General features: G+C 49.2%; 1 protein-coding gene across 1 annotated transcript in view; it reads left to right on the forward strand.

Annotated features, from left to right (window-relative positions):
- LOC142560506 (uncharacterized) overlaps positions 1 to 15152 on the forward strand; it is a 78809-nt gene that overhangs the window by 47862 nt on the left and 15795 nt on the right. Inside the window, exon 2 of the mRNA XM_075672665.1 lies at positions 4579 to 5576. Coding sequence (XP_075528780.1) covers positions 4579 to 5493 — 915 coding nt within the window. The 3' untranslated portion in view covers positions 5494 to 5576. The remainder of the gene's footprint in view (positions 1 to 4578; positions 5577 to 15152) is intronic.

Here is a 15152-nt window from a genome sequence, read left to right on the forward strand (position 1 = left end):
CACGTGTACACTCCTAACGCGGCCTCCGTGCGAGGGAGAAAATGTAACCTATAAATTCGTTCTTAACTGTAGAAAGCCATAAATTGCCATAAAGTCGGCTGTCGCTGAATGAGTGCGTTGATCGACCGATAACGAATGCTTTGCACTTACAGCTGTTTTACGTGATCCCTTTGTCCTCATAATTGCACGCATGGATGCAAATGTTCAAACATATTTTTTTATACGCAGAGAAGTATGATTTTGTTCAAGATAATATGGTTTCACCAGTCTCTCCCGTTTAATTACAAGACGTACTGTCATAATTATCTTTCGTCTCAACGGCGCTATCTATACGAGATTAGTACTGCATCTGCTTGTTGGGTTTCGCAGTCTGAGATCCGTAACGTGCGTAGTAAACGTTCAACTATGCGCACCCCAGAACTGAATTATATCTCGCACTAAATGTTTCTATCCCTCTGCCCCCTGTCGCAAAGTGAGTGCGTGCGCTGACGCTAAAATTGAACTCCTGCGTGCTCACGGTTCGAGAGCACCGGTATTGAAGTCTGATATCTATAGTGTTGCGATTTCGCAAACTGAGAGCGTAGATGTAAGATGGTTTCTCACTTCCACACTTGTCATCTATGAGCTGAACCTAGATTACGTGTAGCTGTATCGCGTCACTTTCCCGCAGACGTTTGCTGCCTTACGAGCTCGAGGTCGTGGTGTTAGCGTTTTACAAGTGTACGACCTCGTTTGCGCACGTTACCGTGCCGTTTGGCATTGCGAGAAGCACGAAATTGGTGAACTTCAGTTATGCGCGTGTTACACAGCTGCATGTGATGTTGCACCGCTGAAAGTTCACCGCTGGGTGAGCGAGGTGCGTTACTCGAGAGATGCATCTTCTGCGCACGCTGTGCTGCAGTGCAATCAGTATAGCAGTGCTTCACGTTTACGCACGGACTCTGTCGATGCATCTATATGTAGCGACTGTATAAGTAGACTGGTTACACTGATCATTCCTGTGTGTGATCCGTGCAGCCACTGCATTTGCTACGGACACAAACAAACGTGCCATCAGCGCCCGAAAAATTATATCTGGGCGCCTTTAGAGGGCGTTGGTGTAAAAACATGCATTGTTCGTTTCGCATTTGCGAAGATAAGGTTTTGAACTTGAACTGCATCGCTTGAGTGCTGGTCGTGGGCTGGGAACTATACTGTAGAATAAAATCCTCCGTGGTAATATGCGTGGTTTCTCAGCTCAAGCATGTCGCCCCCCGTCAGTACTGCGGAATCTTTGCTGGGCCGTACAACGAGCGCTTCCGCCTATAAAGCGCATATATACACAAGCACCAGGGCATGTAGGAACACCTTATACGCCTTACATTCACGTTGACAGGAGCGCAGTGTACAGCCGTCCGCAGTTCACCACTGGATACCTACAGCGAACACTAGGTCCCAAATAAACGCATCCTGATTGGTTATACACACGCCATCGGGATGGAGAACGTCACTGTCCTCGACTGGGAGGGGTGAAGTAAGATCGCGGAGTATTTTAGTAGAACGCTCGCCCGTCATTCTCCTTTATGGAGGTGGGGCCTGCACCTTTCTGAGACGTTGCGCTCATAAAGTAGCGGTTGCCTATTTCTCGCTTCCCTAGCGCAGTAGCTGAACGCTTGAAGCCGCGCGTATATACAGTGCCACCCTCCTGCTCGTATTCTGTCTCAACTTCCCACTTCTCCCGCTCATTTCGTCGTCGGGTCGCATCTTAACGCGGCAGTCGCGTTGCGGGGTCATACTTTAGTCACGTGCCTGTCTTTAATGGCGGCGACTCGGGGAGAATGCCTGCACGTGAAGAACCAAATAGAAGCAAGAAAAGAAAGAAAGAAAGAAAAGAAAGAAATAAAAAAATAAGGAACCGTTTGTCGGCGCTATCGTGATGCTCAGCTGTGCTCATTCTCGACCAGTGACTCGGGCGGTCTCCTCCCGACTTGTGTGGTTACCGCGATATGCATTTCTTTTTCTTCATTTTAAGCGTACATATTCGCGGATGCCCGCGGCGCCCTCGCAATGATGAACTTTGAAGTTTTGGCTCGTTTCCTATTGTCATCATGATCCGTCCCTCCCGTCTCTCCGTATAATCGTCCGCCTATGTGGCCCACCAGTATCGCTAAATTTGGACCGCCACGGGGGGAAGAGGGTTTCGGGGGTTTGGGGGTTTTTCAAGCCGCGCTCCTCACGCCGACGAGACGGGCGTTGACTAGTTTTCATCGCCGAGCGTCGGTGACGGCTTCTCCGCGTTACACCCTTCGGCAGATGAGACCCCAAACGATACTTCGCCTCTTATGGAGGAAGGAAGGGGGGGGGGGGAGCTGACGCGACATTAGGCCATTTTAATGTTCACCCACCCCCCGTGGCTAAGAAGAAGTTCATCTTTTGTGCTGGCGCCGCGCGGGCATACGAATTGCGCCCGTCTGTGTGTGTCTGTGTGTGTGTGTTTTATACTTGCGTATACGGTGCGAGCGAATGGGGCCCACGGCATTGCCCCTGGCGACGCTGGATTCTCCGGCTCGTCTGCGCGCTTTTCCTTCTCGGAACTCGAGCGCTTGCGCGCTGTTGCAGATCGACCGAACCCTGACGACGGTGGTGGTTGTGCGGTTTTGTACTTCTGCCGAGAGTGCGGCACTAAATGCGCGCGCGCGCGACGGCGCGCATTTTGGAAGGGACGCGTCCTTTTGTTAAACGCGAAGTCGTCCGCTGCCACGCCCGAGGAGCGACAGGAAAAAAGGAAGAAAAATATATATATATTTGTGTACCGGGGTCTCGCGTCTTCGCGCGTCTCGAATGATCCGGTTTCGGAGGCGGTGAGGATTTGGCACGTGCGCGGTCGCTCGTGCCACTGCCGCCGGGCTCGAGAAAGCACGATCAGTTGCCCCTCCCTGTAGGGCGTGATATCTTATGCTATATATATATATATATATATATATATATATATATATATATATATATATATATATATATATATATATATATATATATATATATATACACATGGGCAATGAAGATGAAGAACAACAAGAAAAAAAAGACAAGGGGAACTACCAACAAGTTGTAGTAATGGCTTACTTCCGTTACTACACTCTGGGGAATTCAGGGTACAGTAAGTTTCTACATGCACAAGTGCTATGCTGTTGTTGCTATTGTTGAGTTTAATGGCGCATAAGCAACTAAGGCCATCATGAGCCCACCACAAGGTTCAAGTACCGTCTGTTTTGCCGACAACTATTGACCTGTGCTTGTCAGGAACTCCGCTGCTTACCCAACTTTTCGTCCTGGTTATCGCACGGGGTGGATGCTCACTTGATCTCACTGCAACTGCATCGACGAGTGTATAGATGTGAGGTTTCAGCCCGATAACGGATAAGAAGCGTTCCCCGAGCGAACTAACTAGGAGGACCCGCTATTTTGTGCTTTCTTTGCGATAGCCAAATCGCTGGCACTCTGTAGCAAGACTCACTATGTTGATGGTGTCATGGAATGTACAGCCACGTTTAGGGGGTTAATAATACACAGTGCACTTAATCGATGGGGCAGATTCTCAATCTGCTTTATTTATTAATTGATTTTTTAACGCTCAGACGACTTAATCTCTTCGGCCACATGAAGGCCAGTAAATAACCTCTCATGCATTGAACTATCGGTATTTGTTTCACACGTATTATCGACACGCCACGAAGTAGTTTTGCTGTTGGACTTACTTGAGTAAGATTGGATTACTCGTTGCGTTAAGCATACCTTGCGATGTCGCAATGGGGATATAAGGAGCATACAAAAATGGTGCCTTTTTTTTTGCTTTTCAATATTCCGTGACGTCGCTACAACGCACATACGATCCCCACTGCGCAACCCGTGCTATACCGACGTCTGTATACTAAACCATTTGCTGCTATATAATGGCGTACACTTACTATAAAGAGGCTTCCACTAGTCGCGCGTGGGGGCGCTTAGTCGACAGTTTGTCGGTTTCCTCGTCGAGCTGTCTAAGGGCGCGCATTCTATGTTGGCCGAAAACCAGTATAAATAAGTACTCCTCATAGCGCAAACGTTTTCCTTTCATCCTAATTATGGCTGGGTGATCACATCCATGTGCACTCGTGTACCCTGTTATACTATACAAAAGGCAAGGTTATATTTAGAGCTCTTCTATCCATTCAGTGGCATGAAAAATTCAGTCCTCTCCTTCATTCTTAGATCAGTCCGTCGGTACATATCAAGGAAGCACCACATTTTTCTTTTTCTTGATTTGGAGATGTTTATTCTCTTTTTCACTCTCGAAGAATGAGAGGCCCACAATGCAGCACCTATTCTGAGTTACTACGGTAGTTTTTTTTTTTTTGCGGATCTTCGAGAAGCGTCACGTCTTGCCTCTAATTTCTCGTGTTCTGTCGTTACAGCGGATTCTCACATAGCCACACGAAGCGCAGAATCCTCTTTTCCAGCTTTAGCATCGCAATACTGTTGTTGCAAAGGGTAAATCATCCCAATCGCATCCAGTTTTTTAGCCGTTCTCACGCGCAATTGTATTTTCTTGCCGCTTCGCAGATGTGGCAGGACATCGAGAGCGTCCTGCTCGGCGACATGGCGCCTGGCTTCAGCCCCGAGCCCCGCGGCCCGAGCCCTCTTCCCCCTCGGCGACCGCCCCTACCTCCGCCCTCGGCGCCGGGGCCCGGCTACCACCACCACGGCGGAGGTGGCGGCGGCCCCGGTCAGCACCACCTCGCCGGCGCGGCCGCTTTCACGGCGCCGCCTCGACCCGATCTCCTCGAAGACCTCGGCCTCACCGTGGCCGACCCGAAGCACCCTTACGCAGGCGGGGGCACCGACTCGCCGGCGTCCTCCATACCTCCGCCGCCCGCCTACCCGGCGCCCTACGCCTGGCCCGCGCCGTCCAAGTGCTCGGGCTACCTTGCGGCGGCGCGGTGTCCCTACCCTCCGCAGTGGTGCGGCTCCATGCCGGACTCGTCCCGCTACGGCCCTCCGTGCGGCACTCCCCTGAGGCCGTCCCCGGCCATCGGGTCCTGCTTCGGGCAGGGCAGGGTACCGTCGCCGTCGCCGTCGCCGTCTCCGCTCCAGCACGACGGACTGGTGGTGCCTCCCCCCGCCCTCTACCCCGGTCCCAGCGTGGTGCCCGCGCCCCCGGCGCCCAAGCCCCGCCGGGGCCGCCGGTCGCGCGGTCCCAAGAAGGTGACCGTGCACACCTGTTCCTACCCGGGCTGCTCGAAGACGTACTCCAAGAGTTCGCACCTCAAGGCGCACCTGCGCACTCACACGGGCGAGAAGCCTTACCAGTGCAACTGGAAAGGGTGCGGCTGGAAGTTTGCTCGCTCGGACGAACTGACGCGCCACTACCGCAAGCACACGGGCGACCGGCCGTTCCAGTGCCGCCTGTGCGACAGGGCCTTCTCCCGGTCGGACCACCTCTCGCTGCACATGAAGAGGCACGCCGAGGTGATCTGATGAGTGCCGCTCGGTGGTGCTCCGGTTCGCCGAGGCGGTGGTGATGTGTACGATACTCCTGCGTACGTCTCGACTCCTCCGAGGTGAGTACACGCCGCTGGCGTTCGCAGAGCGTCCCCGTGTTCTGTAGCGCGTCCCGAAGCGTAATGCGCGCCCGGCTTCCCCAAGATGGCTGGCTGTGCCAGCCGATGGCTCTGGCAGGCCGAAGAAGGCAAAGCGCGAGAGATCTCAACGCGCGCATGGTTTCTTTTTTTCGCTTGCGGGAGAGTCTCGCCGGGCATATCCCATGCAGTCGATTCCTGAGCTTTGCCTCGTGCTCAGCCTCGAACAGTTTGCCATCTCAACCGTCTGGTCCTTCGGGGCCTTTATTTTATCGTACTGTACCTTTCTATATCCTTATTCATTGATTTTGTAACTATATATGGCGTATACTTGTCGTATGTTTATTATTCTATTTCTTTTAAACGGATAATTTGTGGGCGCACATATCATTCCTTGTATGCGAACTTGTTGCTTATCGTAGATGGCAGAGTTTAAGTGGTGTTAGCCTACTTTCGTCTGTCTCTCTTTATGTGATTTTTACGTTTGTAAGTCAACTCCGTAGTGCAGTGATCTCCGTGTACTCATAAATAGTACCTTGCCGAGGGTATCTTTATCGGTTTTAGTTTTCAAGTGTACTTTTTGTATTGACTTTTCCAATGTTGCGTGCTATAGCGTTGTGCGAATAATGCTTTTGTTACATTGATGCTCTTTTCTTGCCTTGTTGAATAGCGCTGTTTTACGTTCATGTAAACGAAGTTCTCCCCTTAGCCAGTGCCTTTGTGAACGCATTTAAGGTATAAATAAATAAATAAATAAATAAATTAGGTAGGCAATAAATAAATAATAAATTATTAATTAAGTACAAATTAATCAAATAATTAATAATTAATATGTAACTAAATGCAAAAGTAAGAACTGTGTTACTAATTAATTAATTAATTAATGGAAATTATTCAATATACAAGTAATTAAACTTGCCGTAAGCAGACATGCGGACACGGGTCTAGCATTTTTCTGTTCGGTGCAATTTTCGGTGTTTCGTGCACAACGGTGTTTCATGCACAGCCCCCAAGATTGCGGCACGCCGCAAGCAATGGCATGCAAACTCATGAAGCAGTACACGGAATTTGTTAATCCGCAACTGAATCGTTCTTTAGGCTTGCTGCGCCTTAGCTGAAATATATCTATTGTGGGTTTGCAAATTTCAGTGACACTTCACCTTGAATATTTACCTTTGGATTGGCAAACTTCATCGAGCGAGTTACGTTTGCCCATTTGCTGACAAAGCCAACACCATAGGTACATAGAAAGGCACAAAATCTTTGTTTCTGTATGCCAGTATAATCACTTTCAATACTTGTTAAATGATGCTAGTGGAAACGCGCGCAACAATTATTCGTGCCAGTATAAACAGGGCTCGAAATTACAGAACTAAATGGCAAAGTGACCTCCATTACGGCTGGTGACATAGCACGACGAAGTGTTGCTCTGTTGTTCTTCTGCACAAAAATAAGTAATAAGAAAAAAACAATGAACAAAATTTTGGGGTGTACGTGCAACAAACACGGTATCATTATCAGGCATGCTGTAGTGGGCGAATCCGGTTTAATTATAACCACCTGGAGTTGTCTGACGGGAACTTAAGATGTAAAGTACACGATTGATTGCAGCAGGTTTCGGCGGGCGGATTATGCTAAGTCTTGCTTAATTCACAATCTACCACGACGGCGAAACACACAGTCTAACGCAAGCGCCGACACCAGCATGCAGGCGACTTGTTCAGAGCTTTGAAACCGGCTCAGAAAATGATAAATATACATACAGCCCGCCAAATTTATAGCACGGTGCTTCCCCGGCACATGACAAAGTTTTACACAGGTATTCCACTTCTGCATACCCAGCTGAATGTATTTGGAGTATGTGGGCAGAAAACAAAAACGCATTTGAGAATACAATGGTGCAAGCACGAACGTTGTCCCTCGTAGACCTTCATCCATTGTTTCCGAATCCGGTATTTGCGGTAAGGGATCATATTTAGCGGCCCAAAATAATTTTTTTCTCGCCTCAGCTAAGCCGCAGCTTCGGCACCGGAGCACCCGGAAGCTTCCTCGACGCATGAAAACCCTCGGTCGCGAGCGCCACGGTGCCGAGCAGGAGCCGGCCGCGCCCATCTCTGAGGTTATACGCGTTCTCCATGCGAATGGGATGTACCGGCCGGAGCAAAACATTCCGCGCGCGCAATCTCGCAGGCCATACATTGACACTCCGCGGCAGTACTTGAGAAGCATAGCGTCTTCTCAAGTCGAAGGGTGGCAGTATATGCTAAACTCGGCGGAATGGAGGCAGAGCTTCGAGGGTCCATCGCCAGCTTTTTCGCCGAATGCGCTGCCGTTACTTTGGGTGCTTCCTAGCTGCATGAAGCTTTGATTTTTCTGGTACTTGACTTGTACTGCAATGGCAGTGTGTGCAGACTTGAACGATGGACAGCGTGTGTGCGCTTTGCGCCATACGTGCTTCGTATCAATAGACTGGGCAAGAGTTGGTGACGCGTATGGAAGCACGAGCTGTTGAGGCCGGAAAGATGTGACGTGGCATGTGCTTGGTAATGAACGACTAGCAAAATGCAAAATTAGTAAAGAAAGAAAGAAAGAAAGAAAGAAAGAAAGAAAGAACGAAAGAAGAAGAAAGAAAGAAAGAAAGAAAGAAAGAAAGAAAGGACAAATATAATAAAGCCAATGACGCGTGACAGAAGAGGTTGCGTTCGCCCAGTTTGACAAACGCTGTAGGAACCTACGGAAAAGCGGACCAATGACATCGCCGTGGTCGCGGGACTGGCTACGTTCTGGCAGCTGCTTCGAAAATAAAATAGGGAGAGTGAAGAAATTTATTTTAAGAAACAATAGAGGGTGAACCTGAAGAGAGAGTGAATAAATTTGTTTTAAGAAACAATAGAGGATCAGCCTGACGTCAACTCGTTCTAGCCTTCTACTCGGCGCCAGGTTGAAGGGAAGGGCAAAGAAAATCAAATCAGGTAATAGACATAGACGTTAATCAAACAGCGAGCTCGCGCTCAGCATCCGGACATCATAACGCCGTTCCATCGCGCCGAGTGCCATGAATCAGTGGGGCCAGTATAGTCTATACGGATTCCTTCAACTCGATTCTATTCTTATCGTGTCGTCCACCGTCGACGGCTGAGGTAACATGGGCGGAACGCCACTCGGGCCCCTGACAAGGCGCAAAAAGGAATAACGCTGAAACATACTCGTTAAATTATCCCGACTTGGTTATCAAAATTTTCGTCCTGCCAGATTTCCTATTTCCGTTGAGCTGCCGAGATTCGTATCCTCTTTAACAGATGCCACAATTACTCCCATCCTGCTTTAGAGTTCCTTGGCTCAAGACAGCTTCTTTGCATATAGTGCTACCTTATTTGCCTCGTAATCGTCACCACCCTGTTTTGCGACTTCTGTGGGACGAAGGAGTCTCCCAACAATCGCGAATTATCGCCTGTCCGACGTTACACGACTTTATCTTACACACTCAAATTTCGTTGTCTCACACATTACCCAATTCTTGGCTTAATAACGGGGAGAAAGAATGGAGGTCAAAGTAGCAGTTACACCTAGCTATGGTTCCCGTTTGACCGATGGGCTTAGAGAGGGGCTATAGAACGATCACTCATGCCTGGAAGCTCACAGTTTAACCTTTCCGCTATGGCAATCCCTTTGTCCTGAACTACTTTGAGAGAAAAAAAAATCTTTTTTCCGGCATCGCTTTTCAAGTTTTATTGCCAACAGCTGTCTATGCCAAGTCACAATTTCTGAATTGGCGGGCACACAGCATCGCATGAAATAAATCGCACACCGTCCGGAACTCGAGCAAAGATGCGCCACTTCGCGGATGAACGTTCTGCTGTCAAGCCAATGATGCAACTCGGGAAGCAGCCCGCCACAAATTAGCATAGGTAGCTGTCACATCGCGTTCGAAATCTCTGACGTGGCGCACTGCTACACACCGGAAATATTGGAGGTCCATGCTAAAAAAAAATGATTTTAAAGCCATATACCTTTACGAGCCGCGCGATGTATGGTAAATGCCAGCGACGTGCTTATATACACGTCTAAGGATTGTGCGGAAAGGCGCTCGAACCGTACTGCCTTGGTCACCGTGACCTAGCCATGCCATTTATAAATTAAGGAAGCGTGAGCATGTCGAAGCGTCGTAGTCGGAGTACAGCTGGTTAACCAGTGTTGATGCTGAATTCATTCGTCTGGGCCCATTCACGTGTTTGAAGTACACAATGGGCTTCGGTCGGTATAGCCATAATGTAGAGCGTATGGCTCCTGCAATGGAGCAGTCTAGGTCTTCCAGGCAGGAAAGCTAGGGGGGGGGGGGGGAGGGGCTGATGTCTGAGCGAGTAAAAAAAGAAATGTGCTAGAACCACCGACGATGAGTGTCAATGTAAGCGAATATCCCAACGCTTCTAGGAAACTAGTCACTTTCGTGATGAAATGATGCCTTGAAGGTGTATTTTGCTGCAGTGAGGATAGTGAAGATAGATGGAGTTTTATTACCTGAAATTTCGGCCAAAGGACAAAGCATAGAGAGCGACAGGCAGGTTTAGCGCTGCGCTCGAACTCCCTCAGACGGTGTTCTAACTATACGCGAGTCGAAACCCTCTACAACATCCCTGCTCGCGTTCCGAGCATGGTCGTGAATATAATACTCGAAGCTGTAATTACGGGGAAACTGGTGTCGACATAAACAGAAACGTTAATAGTGGCTGATTACACAGGGGAAAGTAGTTTTTACGGAAGGCCGACATTGCAATACAAAGAGAATGGAGGGAGGAAAGTTCAGTTTACAGCCCTGCACGTGGGGTGGGGGGGATGGAGGAGTGAAACAAACAAAAGACACGGGTCTTGATCGCACTTTCACGTGCACCGAGGTGATTCTAGCATGTATAAAGTCGACCGCTCAAGACTGTCGCCTTCACTGCGCCTGCCGTCCTTCGCACATACGCAGTATAGCTCTGGGAGCTTCGATATGTTCTGCCCAAACATTTCTGCGTTCCTTTACGCAAACGCATGAATTGAAAAGTCTTAACGAAGAATTCCACTGGCAGCAATACTTCGTAATTTCATCGACGTAAACTAATGAGTGGCGCCAACCTTTCCGCTCATATATATTCCCAGAAATTGTGCAGGTACCATTGTCGATGATTGTCATTGCAAACGAATAGCCGAGCGTTTGAAAACTATTCGTTTGCATAAAGAAGGATGCGCTTCGAGGCGCGTGCTTGTTGCAGTGAGAAATTGCGTATAGTGAAAGAGTGGTTATAACCAGCACATCTGTGCCGACTGGATATAACGTAAAAGGCAATTCGTCACATGTGTGTGATCCCAAGCGGCGCGAGCTTGAAGGCGACTGCCGTTCTCCTCTCCCGCAGCTGCCAGAGGGGGAGAAGGTGGTGGGAGAAAAGGAGGGTTGTCCTTCTCGAGCGAAACCTCAAAGGAGTTGTGCGGCAGCACGTGCATCTCAAAGATATATATATATATATACATATATATATATATATATATATAACGCGTCCGTATAGTATCGGCGCAGAAAGATGTCCGCCGTAACGTGCGGAGAAGAGAGTATTCCGGGGCATTACGAGAAATTGTACTCAAGCTGAAATAAACATTCATTCAACCCTTTTTTTGCCGTTTAGTATGCGCAGCGCTTTTTTTGCTAAGTTAGCGTGCTAAATGATTTCGCAGCTCTGGAGACACAATTTAAGGCGATCGCTCGGTGCGTGGTGCGGCCTTTGACTTGGCCTTTGACTCACGCTGGCGAACACAGTTTACAGATAACGCGTGCGTGCTTACTCGATGACTATTCTCTAATGGATCTTTACATATTTGTGGAGGCCGGGTTGTTTGTAGCGGAATCGGTGATTGGCGAATGATCTTTGTTATATCTCCAGCAACGCTCATACCTCTATTTACGGCCTGTATACTTTAGGTTACGGCCTTTAGAATAGCATGATTTTCCAGCTGACGTGTCCGTGTTCATAGCTGGCCCCTAACTTTCTCGAGGTATTAGGATGGTTGTGCCTTTAATCGGTGACAACCTAAAAGTTACAAGGTTGTGTGTACACTCTCCAACTAAAAGAAAATTTGCATAGACGCGCCATCCAATTAGATTCACTTATTCACTCGGCGTCACGCGGTTTCGCGTGTTTGAAGCAACTGTTTTTCTCCGTAGAAATTGGTCATTGTGTAACTGGTTTCAGGATGAAACCTGAATGTCTAGCCACACCTTATAGGGGATCCTGATGTCAACGCTCAGCCAAATGTTTTAGCTTGAAGCAGCGAGCTTTGATTTTCTAATTAGCCTGGCATTTACATTAGCCGAACCAAGTCATTAAGCCGTCAGCGGACTCCAGCTGGTTCAGCTCCCTTTCAGAGGCGAAGAGCAGGTGCGCTGCGTTTTCGTGGGCGGAGCTTCTTTGTAATTCTTAGGTTTTCACCGATTATAGCTATAATTCATGTGCTTATGTGTAGAGATTTTTTAGAGACACTTGATGAAGAACGCGTCTGAGCCGTCGCCCCCGCGATTTCACGGTATCGATGGTGCACGCATCGCCCGCACGTAGGTCTAGAGGGTCTTGAAAAAATGTATTAAAAAACAACAACAACAACAGACAAATCGAAGGGCAGCCTCCCGCTACTGGCTTCATGCTTTGTGTGCAGCGCCACTATCGATCCTGCTTATTAGCTCTATGCATATACCACACTGTTATGCGCACAATGGCCCGAGCTGTATACTGACAGTAAAATTCAAGATACAAAGAGCTGACATTTTTCCGCCGGTCTCACCTCGCGCGTCATGAACGTGCGACGCCTGCAATGCCGCTGGTGACGACACTCATCCACTCATCACGCTATAGCATCGTGGGCCGATAGTGTCGTGTTGTGGGCTGGGCTGATTAGTGGTGTGGGTAATGTCTCTGCGGCGCAGCCGCAATTTTTTACGCTCACGGCATCGAGCCAACGTGTCGCCTCCGCGTATTGCTAGAGCAGTCCGAGAAACAAACTTCAGAGGGAACCTTGCTGTCGCTTTCAATGCTTCGTCCTTCGATCCACACCCCATTTTTCTTTTTATGGCTATAGCAATTATATACGCCCATTCGAGGTGCGCTCGCATCGCTGCCGTCGTCTTGCTGTCGCGGTATCGACGGCGCATGCGCAGCGCCTGCAAATGCGTGGAGGGTTAGAAGGTCGCAGGACATCGCGCTGAGTTCGCAGGAGGCTTTTCGAATGACGATCCAGCGCTTATGAACGTCCGCCGATTTCTGCTCTCAAAGTCGCGAGCTCGAACGTTGGCAACGAGCACTAAGCACGACATGCCTCCGCGCGCGGTGGAAAAGGCACGCCGTCATTGGCCTGCACGTCGTAACGTTCAAAGCTCCGGGAGGCCGGTCCCTGCGGCGCAGGCCCCAAGCAGGGTTCGCGCCCCGGTTCTCGCGGTTGTCAACACAGAGCGAAGAGCTTGGCGAGAAGCCGCGGCCACGGGAAACAAAGGAAATCTGGTCCGCGCCGTTCCGCGCCGCGCATGCGCATTTGGGTGCGGTCGATGCGGGAAGGCGTGTCCCGCGACATACGCATTTGTGCTCCCCCTTCGCCCTTCCCCCCCCTCCTCCCTTTTCCCGGTCCTGCCTCCGTGGTTCCCCACGCGCCAGACGTCGTCAAGCGGCAGCTCCGCTGCAGCACGCTGACGTCGCGCCGGCAACCAATACGCCCTCGTTAGGGGTAATCGAATTAGGTCGCAATCGATAGCGGCCCGCCGTTGAAGGGCGGGGATATCGGTTGTCTGGAATCGGGCTTGGTTGCACCCCGCGGTGCTATCTCATTTTTATATTGTAGCTAATTGTCCTAGGCGTAATGAATGAACGGATCGATTTCGAGATAACCCGGCTGAAACGTAGCTTTAACATATTCCTTGTACACGGGACAGCTTTCGCCCTTTAAAGCAAACAGAATAATGTTTTAATAGGATTGCGTCTGTTGCTTATAGGAAAGTTTCCGATAGCCATAAAACCGCAGTGCTTGTTTGCTACCAAGGTTATTACGCAATTGTAGCTCTTGGATGGGAAGTCCGCGCCAAAATCTTTGTACACACTCTGCGAGTGAGATGTACAGCCGGGCATTCTCGCAGGCATAGACTGCCCTAAGCTGTGGTAGACTCCACAGAGGTGCGGGTTGACTTTGACTATACCGTGGCTTTGCAGTGAAGGCCGCATGTTCGCTGGTTTTGTAGTTCTTTTATCAACGCGGCACACGATCGCTTCTGCGTTCCGCGCCCATTGGACTGCTGCCTCCGCGGCCGGCACTCGAACAAGCGACCTCGTACGCAGCAACACAATAGGTGTGTAGGACTACCTTGGCATGGCTGCCGTTGAGAAGGAAAAAGAAAGAGAAAAAAATCCACAGCGATTCAGGCCCGTCGGAATTTCTAGGCGTGCGTGCACAAAACTTACACCGTTGTTCCAGCCTCCACGGAAACATGAGGTTGCTTTTAATGCACTAATTGCGAATACGCGTTGAGCATGGTGCGGCGATATCCGTTTCCGAAATATAGAAACGTAAATTTGAGAGAGAGAGAGAGAGAGAGAGAGAGAGAGAGAGAGAGAGAGAGAGAGAGAGAGAGAGAGAGAGAGAGACGTGTGAGACCAAGACTAGCAGATGGCGTTCCATAGTTGAGTTGTGGGGAATTGTTGGAGAAGGTCGTGCCATCGAGCAATGACCTATATACGAAGTGAATAACAAGCGCTGCCCAGCTTTACAAAACTCGTGGTAGAAATTGCCTTGCTTTTCTACTAGCGGTACAAGGTAGAAATAGAAGCTTTGAGGAAGTGAAAAAAAGAATAGATTAAACAGATGTAAACAAAATATTAGACTGAAAAGCATGTATAGCATATCTGATTAGATCAGGCAGGCTAGGTGACTATTTGTCGCATCCACGTTTTTTTTTCTTTTTTATTTCGTTACTCAGACATAGTCTAAGAGGAGGCCCAGACCAACGGTGGACATCGCGGGGTCTCGATCCCCTTTACACAAATACACGAGAAGTTAGTAATTAACAATTCAGGCAGACAGGTTACGCCCACTTAGAAACAAATTCAAGTGCCTAACTTGAAACCGTTAACAACTTCTTAGTGTCATCCAATAAGTATTAATAAAACTGCGAGAGCAAGATTAAGAGCATGCAAATTACACTTGACACTCAAATGGAATGCCAATAAACTATCGTTGCTTATCGGCTGTAGGGTAAGGGACAGAGAGAGAGAGAGAGAGGTAAATAGAAGACAGGAAAGGCAGGGAGGTTAACCAGACGCACATCCGGTTTGCTACCCATCGGCTATAGGGTATTACGCTGCTAAGCAAGAGGTCGCAGGATCAAATCCCGGCCGCGGTGGCAGCATTTCCATGGGGGCGAAATGCAAAAAAACTCCTGCGAGTTTGTTTTTTTGCATTTCGCCCCCATCGAAATACTGCCGGAACACGCCGGCGTTGTCCACCCGCACCTCACCAACCTCAACGAGGTTACACACTCCGTAGCACGAG

This window comes from Dermacentor variabilis, chromosome 10, assembly GCF_050947875.1.
Source record: "Dermacentor variabilis isolate Ectoservices chromosome 10, ASM5094787v1, whole genome shotgun sequence".
Taxonomy (NCBI): domain Eukaryota; kingdom Metazoa; phylum Arthropoda; class Arachnida; order Ixodida; family Ixodidae; genus Dermacentor; species Dermacentor variabilis.